The sequence below is a fragment of the Balaenoptera ricei genome, chromosome 3, assembly GCF_028023285.1.
Source record: "Balaenoptera ricei isolate mBalRic1 chromosome 3, mBalRic1.hap2, whole genome shotgun sequence".
In the NCBI taxonomy this organism is placed as follows: Eukaryota; Metazoa; Chordata; class Mammalia; order Artiodactyla; family Balaenopteridae; genus Balaenoptera; species Balaenoptera ricei.
Window position 1 is genome coordinate 139,816,935 of NC_082641.1, and position 14,393 is coordinate 139,831,327.

The window sequence follows — 14,393 nt, forward strand, 5'->3', positions numbered from 1 at the left end:
TGCCTGGCACTGCAACTGCCCACACAGGCTGCCCCAGCCAGGCCAGGGGCACCTCCTGGGACATGCCCAAGACCCAACGGAGGGTCCCTGGGAAGCATTCCTGCACCACCGTTCAACGTGCCCCCGCAAGTCCATCTGAGCCTCGTCCTTCCATTCTGTGCTCTCCCAGTGACTGTGTCTGCAGCAGGTGAGGGGGTGGACACCCCTTGTCCTCCCTCCACACCTCACACTGGTCTGGGAATCCCGAGATATCACACATACCTCATGCCTGCAAGGGGCTCACAATCTAGTGAGTAGGACAAGTTACTACACAGGTGACGAGGACAATGAGAGAAGCATGAGGTTGGGGCCAGGACACATGGGGGAAGGGAGAGAGGCTTGAAGGACCAGGAAGTTGGCCCTCAAGCTGACAGCCATCCCATGACCTAATTTCATCATGTGTACCCAGAACCTGCTAATTTTAAACTTGGGTGGATGCATCTTTTGGCAAAAAAAAAAAAAAAAAAAAGTGGCTGTCAGTCTAATCTGAACACTCCTTGTGGCATACAGCTGGTTACTAGAAAAACATCACCAACAGCCTCATTGTCACCACCAGCATGGTGGGCATGATCTGCTCCTCCCCCCACGTTCAGTGAAGAAGTTCAAGGGCACAGGTGTGATGAGGAAGAATCCTGACTCCCCTGTACTGGCTGGCACCCCCAGCCCCAGCAGAAAAGTAGTCAAAGGAGGGGGGCTCGAGCTCTGCTCCAGCAGAAGCAGTAAGGCCAGGTAGGATGATCAAAGGAGTAATTTAATATTTGAAAACGATGTGACCCACAAGGTCTTAATTTCCAAAATATACAAACAGTTCATACAACTCAATAACAAAAAAAAACAAACAACCCAATCAAAAATTGGGCAGAAGACCTAAACAGACATTTCTCCAAAGAAGACATACAGATGGCCAACAGGCACATGAAAAGATGCTCAACATTGCTAATGATTAGAGAAATGAAAATCAAAACTACAATGAGGTATTACCTCATACTGGTCAGAACGGCTGCCATTAAAGTCTACAAATAATAAATACTGGAGAGAGTATGGATAAAAGGGAACCCTCCTACACTGTCGGTGGGAATGTAAGTTGGTGCAGCCACTAAGGAAAACAGTATGCAGTATGGAGGTTCCTTAAAAAAAGAAAAATAGAGTCGCCATATGACCCAGCAATCCCACTCCTGGGCATATATCTGGAGAAAAACATGGTCCGAAAGGGTATATGCACCCCAATGTTCACAGCAGCTCTATTTACAATAGCCAAGACATGGAAGCAACCTAAATGTCCATCAACAGAGGAATGGATAAAGAAGTGGTACATATACACAATGGAATATTACTCAGCCATTAAAAAGAATGAAATAATGCCATTTGCAGCAACATGGATGGACCTAGAGATTATCACACTAACTAAAGTAAGTCAGAAAGAGAAAGACAAATACCATATGATATCACTTACGTGCGGAATCTAAAATATGATACAAGTTAACTTATTTACAAAAGAGAAACAGACTCATAGATGTAAAAAACAAACTTATGGTTACCAAAGGGAAAAGGTGGGTGGGAAGGGATAAATTAGGAGTTCAGGCGTAACATATACACACTACTACATATAAAATAGATAAACAAGGACCTAGTGTAGCGCACAGGGAATTATATTATCTTTTTTTTTTTTTTTTTGGCTGCACCACGTGGCATGCGGGATGTTAGTTCCCTGACCAGGGATTGAACCCACACCCCCTGCAGTGGAAGTGTGGAGTCTTAACCACTGGACCACCAGGGAAGTCCCTCAATATCTTGTAATAAACCATAGTGGAAGAGAATACGAAAAAGTATATATATATATATATATATATATATATATATATATATATATAAAACTGAATCACTTGGTGTACACAGGAAACTAACATAACATTGTCAATCAACTATACTTCAATAAAATAAATAAATAAATAGGAGTGCTTTAAGGTTGAGCACCGGATAAAGGGGGCCCGCACAGAGAGGAAAGGGAGCCATCTCTCCATAGCAACTTGGGCGGGAGGAGGGTTCCACCCTCCCATTCACTAGTCAGAAAGCCTTCCCGGGGCTGGGTAGAAGATCTTGCTGATGGGGTCTAGTTCCTGTGTCCTACCCCTCAGCAGGCACGTGACTTCTGGCCCACTGCTGCCCTTCCCAGCCTCAGCCCCAACACCATCCAAAGGTCCAACGCTGCCTTTCTTACGAAGGCCCTGTCACACTTGTGAACCCCTCAGAGTTTGTGGTCACAAACTCCAAGCCTTACCCTAACCACGCATGTCACAAAAGGGGCTGTCGGCCTCCCCCCCGAGCGGTCGTTAAGTGGAAAATCATAGAAAAGCGCAGCACCTGTCAAGTAGCCGCCACGTGCCTCACACGGCTCTCAGGTTCTCTCACTGAATCCTAACATTCCTAGAAAACATTTCCCCCAGTTTACAGAAGAGGAAATTAAAGAAGATTCACTCGTCTCATCATTCTGCAGAGGTGGCTCTGTTCTGCACACTGCGGCCCCGCACTGAACAAGACAAACACAGGCTTGTTCTTGTGGAGCGTACATTCTCGTGTGGGGGAAAAGATAATAAGCAAACAGAAAATAATCCCAGATACTGGTTAAACGCTATATAGAAAACAAAACAGGATGATTCGATTGAGGCACACAGAGGAACAGTTATAGAGAAAAGGAGACTCCAGATAGAGGGAACAACAGCCCGTGCAACGGCCCTGAGGCATGAAGGAGCTTGACTTATTCAAGGAAGAGAAAGGAGGTCAGAATGGGATGGGGTAGGAGACAGGCAGGAGAGCAGGCCAGGGCTGGACTGTGTCAGGTAACAGAGGTGGTGATAAGGACTGGAAATTGTAACTGCAATGGGATGACGGCAGAGGTCTTTAAACAGGGAAGTGACACAATCTAAGTTCTGCCTGTTGTGGGAAGAATGAACAATGGGGGCCATGTTTAAAGAGGTTTAGAGAGGCTAAATAAGCAGCTCAAGGTTTCACTGCCATTAGTAGCTTGCATTCAACACCAAGGTTTGTTTCCCCAGTGTCACATTTTATATACTGTAGTATAACACTATACTGGAATCTCATATCTGACAAAGGGGGAGCTCCCACTATCTCTGTCATCCCAGGCTTGCTTCCTGCACCAGTCAAGTGAGGATAACTGCTCCTGGTTCTATGATGACAATTCAACAGCATAGATGGAAACACACTTTGTATTCATCTGGCAGCATTCAACAAACAAAGAGTATGACATTATAAGCAAGGAAAGCCAGTATGGAGAAAAGGGAACCCTCCTACACTGTTGATGGGAATGTAAATTGGTACAGCCACTATGGAAAACAGTATGGAGGTTCCTCAAAAAACTTAAACTAGAGTTGCCACATGGTCGAGCAATCCCACTCCTGGGCATATATCCAGAGAAAATTCTAATTTGAAAAGATACGTGCAGTACTTCCCTGGTGGCTCAGTGGTTAAGAATCTGCCTGCCAATGCAAGGGACACGGGTTTGATCCCTGGTCCGGGAAGATCCCACATGCCACGGAGCAACTAAGCCCATGCGCCACAACTACTGAGCCTGCGCCCTAGAGCCCACAAGCCACAACTACTGAAGCCAGCGCACCTAGAGCCCACGCTCAACAAAAGAAGCCACCACAATGAGAAGCCCGCGCACAGCAAAGATGAGTAGCCCCGCTTGCAGCAACTAGAGAAAGCCCGTGCACAGCCACGAAGACCCAACGCAGCCACAAATAAAATATTAATTAATTAATTAATTTTAAAAAAAAGAAATGAACAGAAAAGACACATGCACCCCAATGTTCACAGCAGCACTGTTTACAATAGCCAAGACAAGGAAGCAACCTAAATGTCCATCAACAGATAAATGGATGAAGAAGATGTGATATATATATACAATGGAATACTACTTGGCCATAAAAAGGAATGAAATAATGTCACTTGCAGCAACATGGATGAACCTAGAGATTATAATACTAAATGAAATAAGTCAGAAAGAGAAAGACAAATACCATATGATATCACTTATAATTGGAATCTAAAATATGATATAAATGAACTTATTTACAAAACAGAAACAGACTCAGAGACACAGAGAACAAACTTACGGTTACCAAAGGGGGAAGAGGGTGGGGAAAGGATAAATTAGGAGTTTGGAATTAGCAGATGCAAACTATTACCTATAGCGTGGATTAACAACAAGGTCCTACTATATAGCACAGGGAACTATATTCAGTATCTTGTAACAAACCATAACAGAAAAGAATATGAAAAAGAATATGTATATGTATGTATAACTGAATCACTTTGCTGTACACCAGAAACTAACACAACATTGTAAATCAACTATACTTCAATTAAAAAAAAAAGAAACCCAGGATTTACCCTAATAAGACCAGCTTCAAGTCACAGGTGACCCCGAGTATCAAACCGAGTGAGTTTTCTATCTCTAACCTGTAAAACCTGGACAAACCCGTCCTCCTTCAAGGTAGGCAGCCCAACAGTGAACTAACACAGAATTATGGCATGGGTGAGGCACAATTAACGGGGAACTGCCTGCCCTGCTCCTTTGAGTGGCTGGAGAAGAGGTTAGAACAATCTTGCTTATATACAAAAGGTTGAGGGTTCTCAGGTAGTTGAGCTGGTTGAGTTTATACTGCTCTCAGAAATCCTTCCTGCTAGAAAGGACCAATGAGGTCAAAGCCATTCCTCCTAAGCTATGAGCAGAACTGACAACCACTCGAGCCTACAATGAACAAGGAAGCCCAATTTCCACGGCAGGCCTCACTAATTTATTTAGCCACCACGTCCAGAAGAGGACCAAGACCTTACAGCCTGGTCCACCATCCCACTGCCCCAGCTTTTTTTTTTTTTTTTCACACCCACACACACTGTATTTTATTTTTACAAGGGATAAATAGACTGACATTAAGCATTGTACATGGATGACCACAACAAAAGCAACAATGATTGCAATTACCAAACATGAAACACACTCATACTATGTCATAATATTGACATTCAGTCCAGTAATCCTCCACTGTAGCAGCTCCTTTACTTTGCAGTGAAAATTGATTTGTATATTCTTTGCCTCTGAGTCCTTGTTGCCCCAGCTTTTTAATTGAACCACCAAGACCTGGATTTCTTCTCCAGATGCCTAAAATGTGCTTGCACCTTGGGCCATTCTGTTCTGGGAAGAAGACCAAGGGAAGCAGAGGAAAGCCACAGCCGGGACAAGCAATGCAAGACGGAGATAGACTAGGTATAGGAAAAAAGAAAAAATAATTTTACTAGAAGACAGCTACCCCCTAATGAGGAAAAAACCCTGAATAGCTGGTGACTTTTTAAGCAGAACTCCATAGACATTGGGTGCAAGTGCACTGGATATGAGACCTGTTTGTGTAGGGAGCCAGGTAACCCACTAAGAAGACCTCTCTCTCCCTGTACTGGGTTGAATGGTGTCCCCCCAGAATTCATGTCTACCCAGAACCTAAAAATGTGGTCTTATTTGGAAATAGGGTCTTTTCAGATGTAATCAGTTAAATTAAGATGAGGTCACACTGGATTAAAGTAGCCCCTATTCCAATGACAGGTGTCCTTACAAGGAGAGAAAATAGATACAGATAGAACACCACGTGACAACAGAGACAGAGATGGGAGTGATGCCTCACGAGCCAAGGAAAGCCAAGGAGTAGCAAGGCCTTGCCAACATCTTGATTTTGGACTTCTAGCCTCCAGAACTGTGAGAGAGCATATTTTTATTGTTTAAGTCCCCAGGTTTATGGTACTTTGTCCCAGCAGCCCTAGGAAACCAATACTCACCTTTATTTCACACCTGTTCCTCAAACCACCCTTCCCAGTCTCAGCCCAGGGGTAGGAGACAAGACACACAGGCCACGTCTCTAACCCACCTGGACTCTTCCACCTCCCCGGAGCCCATCAGCACTTCTCCCTTTGAGGTGAGGGGAAAGCAGAGATCACGTTTCAGCTGCCTCCACCTTCTGCCACCAGCGGCAAACTGGCAGGGGAGTGTTTGTTGTCTCCCCACATTCTCTTAGTTTTGTAGTCTCTCCTTTATTTATTTATTTATTTATTTAATTATTATTTTTAAACATCTTTATCGGAGTATAATTGCTTTACAATGGTGTGTTAGTTTCTGCTGTATAACAAAGTGAATCAGCTATACATATACATATATCCCCATATCCCCTCCCTCTTGCGTCTCCCTCCCGCCCTCCCTAGCCCACCCCTCTAGGTGGTCACAAAGCACCGAGCTGATCTCTCTGTGCTATTTGGCTGCTTCCCACTAGCTATCTATTTTACATTTGGTAATGTATATATGTCGATGTTACTATCACTTCGCCCCAGCTTCCCCCTCCTCGCCATGTCCTCAAGCCCATTCTCTATGTCTGTGTCTTTATTCCCGTCCTGCCCCTAGGTTCATCAGAACCATTTTTTCTTTTTTTTTTTTAGATTCCATATATACGTGTTAGCATACAGTATTTGTTTTTCTCTTTCTGACTTACTTCACTCTGTATGACAGACTCTAGGTCCATCCACCTCACTACAAATAACTCAATTTCACTTCTTTTTATGGCTGAGTAATATTCCATCGTATATATATGCCACATCTTCTTTATCCATTCATCTGTCGATTAGGTTGCTTCCAGGTCCTGGCTATTGTAAATAGTGCTGTGTAGCCTCTCCTTTAGTGTTTCTTAAATCTTATTCAGTCCCATCCTAGATATATTTGGGGTGGGGGCATTAACTACGTATGCCTTATACTATCATTTACCTAATTATTCTCTATGTAAAGTCACTACTTTCACTTAAATTTATTTTAAAAGGAACTCCTACATCATTACAATATATGGAAAATCAGCATCATTTAGCCTATGCAGAACTTGCTCGATACATATGTTTTTAAATTGCACATTAAAGTAAATACACGATAATTATTTTTTTTAAGTTCATTCATGTACCCTTTAAAATAATCTCGGGTGACAGTACTATGGGAAATACCACCTTAAGGGGTACAGTTTAGTTGTCTGAGAACTCTGGGCTCCTAAGCAGAAAAACCAATTTAAGCTCTCCAGTCTCGTTTCTCACCTCACGACTGTCCCAGGAGGAGGCTAAGAGCAGGGGGAAAGAAAAGCACCGGGAGTTCCTAGTTCCCACGCAGGGCGACCTGAGGATACGGAGTCGAGAGCAAAAGGGACTTTAAATACCCAGCCCTGCGAGTGACAAGGGCGGGGAGGGACTGACCTTCTCGCGCAGGGTGCAGTGGACGTCCGAGGCGACACGCCCTTCCCACCACGGCTCATCCATCATCGAGTCTACAGCGCCGCGATGCGAGGCTACCGGGCTCTCAGGGCGCACCCTGTGTGGACACGGGCAACTTCAGCGGCCACAGCGCGCCCCCCGGCATCCCATCCTCTCTCGTCCTCGGCCGGGGTCTCCGCCGGGCGCCCCCTCCTGTCCCGCTCAGCGGAGCTGGCGGTCGCCTCCCATCCCGGGAAGGTTGCAGTGCCCCCTCCCCTCTATTCGCGGGACCTGAGGCGACCTGGAGCTGTGCAACAACTTGCAGAATTTTTATCTTCCCTTTCGCAAAAGTTGCAGAGAAAGTTGCCGACTTCGCTAGCTCTCCAGAGGCCAGGGCTCCGGCAGCGGCCACCGGCTCGCCGTCCCCAACTCCTCCCCCGCCGCCCAGCCTTTGTCCTGCTCCCACATCCTGCCCTCCAGCCGGGACAAAACTCACGCATCCCTCTCCGGGCGTGGGGGGCTGCGGGCGCCGGGCCCCCCGGCCCAGGGCCGAGCTGGCTGTGCCCTGGGGTGCCTGCACGCGGATGGGCCCTAGCGCTGGGCGCTCCACGCTCTTGACTGCCGCCTCCGTAGCCCGGCTACCCCCGCCACCGCCGCGACCCTGCGTACGCTCGGGTCCCGCCGCGGCTCGCAGCCTCGGGGCCGCCGGGGGCCTTCCTCCCTCGCCGGGGGAATTGGGGGCCGGGCCTCGCGCATGCGCCGCCGGCCCCCGCACCCCGCGGGGCGGGGGGCTGGGAACTGGAGTCTTTCTTTCGCCGGCGCTGGCTGCGTTTCCTGTCAGCCCTCCTCCCCCGCCTCGGTGGAAAGCTTCCTCTTACCTTCGCGTGGGCGCCGGCTGGCCTCCTGGGCACCCCGCGGACTCACGCGGGCAGCGCTGGGACCGCGGCGCTGAGACCGCGGCGCCACCTGCGCGCGCCACTCGTGAAAGGCGCGGGCAGGATGCCCCCAGAAAGTTCTCTCTCCCGCGTGCGCTGTTCTAGCCAACCTTTCGTCGGTTCCACCTGGCTTTTTTTTTTTTTTTTTTTTTAACCGGCCCTGCAATGGGGAGGTGGATTTCCCAACGGACAGTTCCCACGAAAGCGCCGGAAAATCCGCTCTTGATTATCCACGAGTCCCTGATTCTAAAGGAGGCTCAGTAAATCAACGGATATTTTTTTGTGCTCCTGCAAAGTATAAATTCTACGCCTTACATTGGGAGAAAACCAGTCTTTTTGGAGGGTCCGCTGGATGGAAGGCATTGTCTTTTTAATTGAGTTGATTGTTTTCGGAAAGGCACGCCCTTTAATCAGCTCCTCTGATGGCACAGAAGATTGATTGGTTTTTGTGATTCTTTTGGACATTCACAGATCTGTTTCAAATCCAGCTAGCAACTGGGTGACTTTTGCCATGTTCCTCAGACTCTATAAGCTTGGAACCCTCATGCGTAAATTGGGAATAAAAATTGCACCAACCTGCTGGAGATATTGTATCATTAAATAAGATACTTCATATAAAGGGATAATCGCCATGCCAAGTATAAAACAAACAACAAATAGCTGCCACTAAAGAGCCTTTGGTTTCTGACTGGTACCCAAGTACCCACCTGGAAAAAAAAATTTTAAACCAGCTTTGATAAGCTTCAATAGGTACTTAAAGAGAAGTTTTAATATAAAAAATAAAAAATAGATTTAAAAAACTAGTGTGAAAGTGAAAAGTATCTAAGAATAAACAGTAAGTGCAGGCTCTGAATAAAGAAAATTTAAAGGTTAAACATAATAAGAAAGGCTTGAAGAAATAGAAATAGGTGAAAATATCAACTTTACTCAAATTAACTCAATAAAATTCTAACGATTGTGGGTAGATGGGGGTAGGGGAGGGATGACAACACTTTTTCTAACACTCAAATGGAGGAATATCTATGACAAAAGCTAAGATTTTTATAATTTAAAAATGGGGGGGTTGGGCTTCCCTGGTGGCGCAGTGGTTGAGAATCTGCCTGCCAATGCAGGGGACACGGGTTCGAGCCCTGGTCTGGGAAGATCCCACATGCCACGGAGCAACTGGGCCCGTGAGCCACAATTACTGAGCCTGCGCGTCTGGAGCTTGTGCTCCGCAACAAGAGAGGCCGCGATGGTGAGAGGCCCGCGCACCGCGATGAAGAGTGGTCCCCACTTGCCGCAACTAGAGAAAGCCCTCGCACAGAAACGAAGACTCAACACAGTCATAAATAAATAAATAAATAAATAAAAGAACGTGAATTTCTTTAAAAAAAAAAAAAATGGGGGATAGATCTATATATTGCCAAATCTTGAAACATATTGCAAGGCTATAATTCAAACAGTGGTGTTGACACAAGAATGGATGGAGAAGTATCAGTGGAATAATTGAAAGTTTAGAAACATATCCTACATACTTAAAAATTAACTGTGTGATAAATGTGGCATTTCACTTTTGAGGGGAAAAGGATAAATTCTTCAATAAATTGGGCAGGGGAAATTAGTTAATTTGGGGGAAAAAAGTAAAACTAGGGATTTATTTAAACCAGCATCAAAATAAATATAAGAACTTGTCAAATGACAAAACTAAAACAATTTAGTAATGAGTTTCATGTTCTTTATTTAAGGGAAAACAATTCATGAATTGGGAGAGTGCAGTGACTCACAAGTGGTGGAACATTCTTCCCAAGGGATTTTGGGCAAAAGCGAGTTTTAGAGAGCATTAGAAGAGGCAACGAGGAAACAGGGCATGACTGGCTAGGAGGTCCTGTTTTCTAGGGTAAGGTGAGCCAGCTTTAGCTGAGTTGGAGGACTGTGATTGGTGTAGTTAGGTTTCCTAGACAGCGAGGTGTTTCCCATAAGTGCAGGCTGATATTGGTTTAGATTTGTGATGTAGGCCAGGCCACTGGGGCAGCCTGCATTTGGTGGGTCCCAACATACAAAGTAACTCTTTCAAACCCAAAGAACTACAAAGAAATATCAATATCCACCCCCTAAAAAAAAAAAAATCACAAGAGAACTAAAAGAAAACACAGGTTATTTCAGAGGAGAAGGCCTAGAGCTTAAGGCATAGGAAGAAACAAAAGGCCAGGATGAGTATATATATTTGAATAAATTTGCAAGACTTAGACATCAAATATCACCAAAAAGGAAAATGACAAATTGGAGAAAATGTTTTTAACAAATGTGGTAAAGGTTGATCTTACTATATAGACCTCTTGTAAATCAATACATATTATAAAACGCTAATACCTGAAATGCAGAAAAGGATGAACAGGCATGCATGAAACAAGAAATTCAGGGACTCCCCTGGTGGTCCAGTGGTAAAGAATCCACCTTCCAATGCAGGGGACGCAGGTTTGATCCCTGGTCTGGGAACTAAGATCCCACATGGCACGGGGCAGCTAAGCCTATGTGCCACAACTACTGAGCCCGAGCACCTCAACTAGAGAGCCGGTGTGTCGCCAACTACAGAGCCCACGCGCTCTGGAGCTCCTACACCACAACTAGAGAGAAACCCACATGCCACAACAAAGATCCCACGTGCCTCAACTAAGACCCAATGCAGCCAAAAATAATAAATAAATATATTTTTAAAAGAAAGAAGAAATTCAAATGGACAATTATCATTTTTTAAATGCTCATACTAGTAAAGACATTAAACATGTTTTAGAAACAAGGTACATCTTTGTCAAGAATTTTTAAAAACACAATACACAGGACTGACAAATATACAGTGTTGGTGGGAATATAAATTAATACCATCTTCTGAAAGACAATATCACTCAAAAACCTTAAAAATGTATCATTGTAGCCAACTATTCCACTTCTGGAAATTTATTCTAAAAAAATAAGCAGATGAGTACAGAGATTTCTTTACAAGGGGTTTCATCAACAAATGCTCTTTTATCATCATGAACTATTAGAACAGGGACTGGTTAAATAATAATTTGGCTCTTACCATTTTTTAAGAGAATGAATAATGACTTGAGAAAATGTTCACAAGACATTAAGTGAAAAAGGAGATTAGATTATGATCCCAATTGTATATTACATTCACACACACACACAAAAGAAACAAAAAAAATCTGTAAAAATATTAACTGTGTAATCAGAGTGGTAGGATTATGGGTAATTCTAATTAACTTTTTATCCTAGTATAACTGAATTTTCTAAATTTTCTATAAGAAACATGCATTACTTTCACAATCAGGAAAAAAGAGTGAATGTTATTTTTAAGTAATCACACAATATATTTACTAGAGTGGGCTTCCATTGAACAACAATTCACAGTGTTGTTTTGTTTTTGGTTTTGTTTTGTTTTTTTCATAGCAGTATTATTTCTTTCTCAGGCTACACCAAAAGAGGACAGACCTTTATTATTCACTGATTTGGAGTCTTCTTTTCCTAAACTTCAGCTCTCAGTTATCTGGAGTTCTTATAGGTGAGAGGGAGACAGAATCTTGGGGTTTTTCTCCCAGGGTATTTTAAGAAGATACTAAACATCATTCGTATTCTGCAGTCCTTTTTGTATCATTCTCAGGATTCTCTCGTTTTCCCAGTGTCTCTGAAAGATAAAAACATGTTGCACTGATGTTTTTGGTAGTGAGTCCTGTCCACAGGTAGAAATGATGTTGGTGCCCTTAGCAGAAGAAGCCTCCTCTGGTGCACAGCAGGGGAACAACACAACTGGAGTTACTTCTCCCACCCACTCCATCCCCAACTAAGCTAAGAAGTATCCATTCATTTATTCATTCATTCACTCAAAAACTAAAACTGTATCAAGTGCTTACTATGAGCCGACTACCACCCTCCCACTTCCAATCTCTGAAGCTCACAAGTTCGGAACCAAACATTTAGAGCAAGGCCATCCTACCTCAAACTTTACCAGGTGTAAAATGAGAAAATATATTTTTTTTCTCTGACCTTTCCAATCTTCGTCAGAGGACAAATCAATCTAATATTATAAACTGCTCCCTTTAACTTCCCTTTGCCTTTTTTTCCCCCATAGGCTATAAGCTCTCACATTAAAAATATATATTTATGGTGAGATGAACGTGTTCTCATCCTGGTCCTAGGCCTTGTTCTCCTCCCCAAGGATAAGCAGCGCCTTGTGTTTCCTTCCAGAAGTGATCCACGCACTTACCAACATGAGCACCCATGCCTTTCCCCCCTTTACACAAACGGCAGCATACGGAATGCATCCTTCTGCACCTTCTTTTTCCCTCTCGGTTGTTTCATGGCAGTGCCCGCAGAGCTGCACGGTTATCCCATAGTCCCATAGTATGGATCCATCATGATGTATGTAACCAGTCTTCTTTTGCTGGATACTTAGGTTGTTTCCAGCCTTTTGCTGCCACAACCACACTGCAGTGAATATCCTGGGTGGCAGGATGATCAGTGACATAAATTCTTCGGGCACTCAGCTTTACAGGTCCTAAGCTGAGGCAAAGACTTTGAGTAGTATTTCCTTAGGGTCTTAATGGTTTGCATTGCTCCATTCAGGACCAAAGGCATGAAGCCTGGCTCAGTTTATAGGGACAGAAGGAAGACCTCTGGGCTATAAACTATGAGACATAATCCTTGTTTACCACTTTGGTCTTTAACCAAAAACCAAGCCAACCCCTTTAAACTTTCTAGCTCTGTGCTCTACATAGTCTAAAGGACATTGGCCAAATCCTTTATGATCCTTGATTAGAAATTCTTGAGATATATTTCTACAGATTAGGTCTGAGACCCCAGCAGGAAGAATTTTAAAAAGCAGCATTTTGCAAGCAAAACTCAAAACCTAGGATTACTTATAAAGCTGGTCCATACTACTTTTTTCAATTAAAAAAATAGTATGAGGGGACTTCGCTGGTGGCTCACTGGTTAAGAATCCGTCTGCCAATGCAGGGGACACGGGTTTGAGCCCTGGCCCGGGAAGATCCCACATGCCTTGCAGCAACTAAGCCCGTGAGCCACAACTACTGAGCCTGCGCTCTATAGCCTGTGAGCCACAACTACTGAGCCCACGTGCCAAAAATACTGAAGCCTGTGCACCCTAGAGCCCAAGCGCCCCAACAAGAGAAGCCACCGCAATGAAAGCCCACGCACCACAACAAACAGCAGCCCCTGCTCGCCGCAACTAGAGAAAGCCAGGCGCAGCAATGAAGACCCAATGCAGCCAAAAATAAAATAAATAAATTTTAAAAAATAGTATGAGATCAAAAAGGCACAAAAGGAATAAGAAAAAAATAAATTTCCTTCTCACTGGGCCAGTTCCTGGGTTGAGTTGTACAGCCTCAAGCTCAGGAGGGCCTTGTGCTTGATTTTAATGTTCTACTGTCACCACCCTGAAATTCTTAAGAGTTTTGTCTTTGAACCCGTGTTCCGTAAACGAAGTGCAGGAGGACAGAGGAGCATGCACATGAGCAGATGACATCTGTGACACAGGTGTCTGCTGTTCCTTGCTGCCCCATGAGCATGGAATTCTAGTGGACCTCCTAGGCCTGGGAGTTCAGTGAAATCCAAAGAAGTAGAAGGTAAGCGTGTTACCTCTATATCTGGGGGGCAGGAGGAACCGACAACCCTGAGAGGCTATACTTTCCACTGCGCTAGACTTGCTTTGAATGCAAAAAGAAGGTGTGACCATTTCCTAAAGGCTGCTGTAAACAAAATACCACAAACTGGGTGGTTTAAAACAACAGAAATTTATTCTCTCACAATTCTGGAGGCTAGAACTCTGAAATCAAGGTGTCAGGGGGCTATGCTCCCTCTGAGACTCTGGGTAGAACCCTTCCTTGCCTCTTTGAGCTTCTGGTGGTGGCCGTCAATCCGTGGCTTGCGGCTGCACCACTCCACTCTCTGCCCCTATCTTCACAACATTCTTATGAGGACAGTAGTCAGCCATCTAGGATTAAGGGCTCACCCCACTCCAGTAGGATCTCATCTTAACTAACTATATCTGGAACGACCCTATGTCCAAATAAAATATTAGGACTTCAACATATCTGGGGGGGAGGACACAATTCAACCCATAACAGAAGGCAA

At 44.5% G+C, this 14,393-nt stretch overlaps 1 protein-coding gene across 3 annotated transcripts in view; it reads right to left on the reverse strand.

Annotated features, from left to right (window-relative positions):
- Positions 1-8,273, reverse strand: part of CCNJL (cyclin J like) — a 56,396-nt gene extending 48,123 nt beyond the window's left edge. For 2 of the 3 annotated variants that reach the window (XM_059917625.1, XM_059917622.1), the window contains exons 1-2: positions 7,823-8,060; positions 7,330-7,444 (exon numbers count right to left, since the gene is read on the reverse strand). In XM_059917625.1, the coding sequence (XP_059773608.1) occupies positions 7,330-7,395 (66 nt within the window). In that variant the 5' untranslated portion in view covers positions 7,396-7,444; positions 7,823-8,060. Of the gene's footprint in view, positions 1-7,329; positions 7,445-7,822; positions 8,061-8,204 lie in introns of those variants that run through there. The other variant, XM_059917623.1, reaches the window with a different exon arrangement.
- Between the last annotated feature and the right edge of the window lie 6,120 nt (positions 8,274-14,393).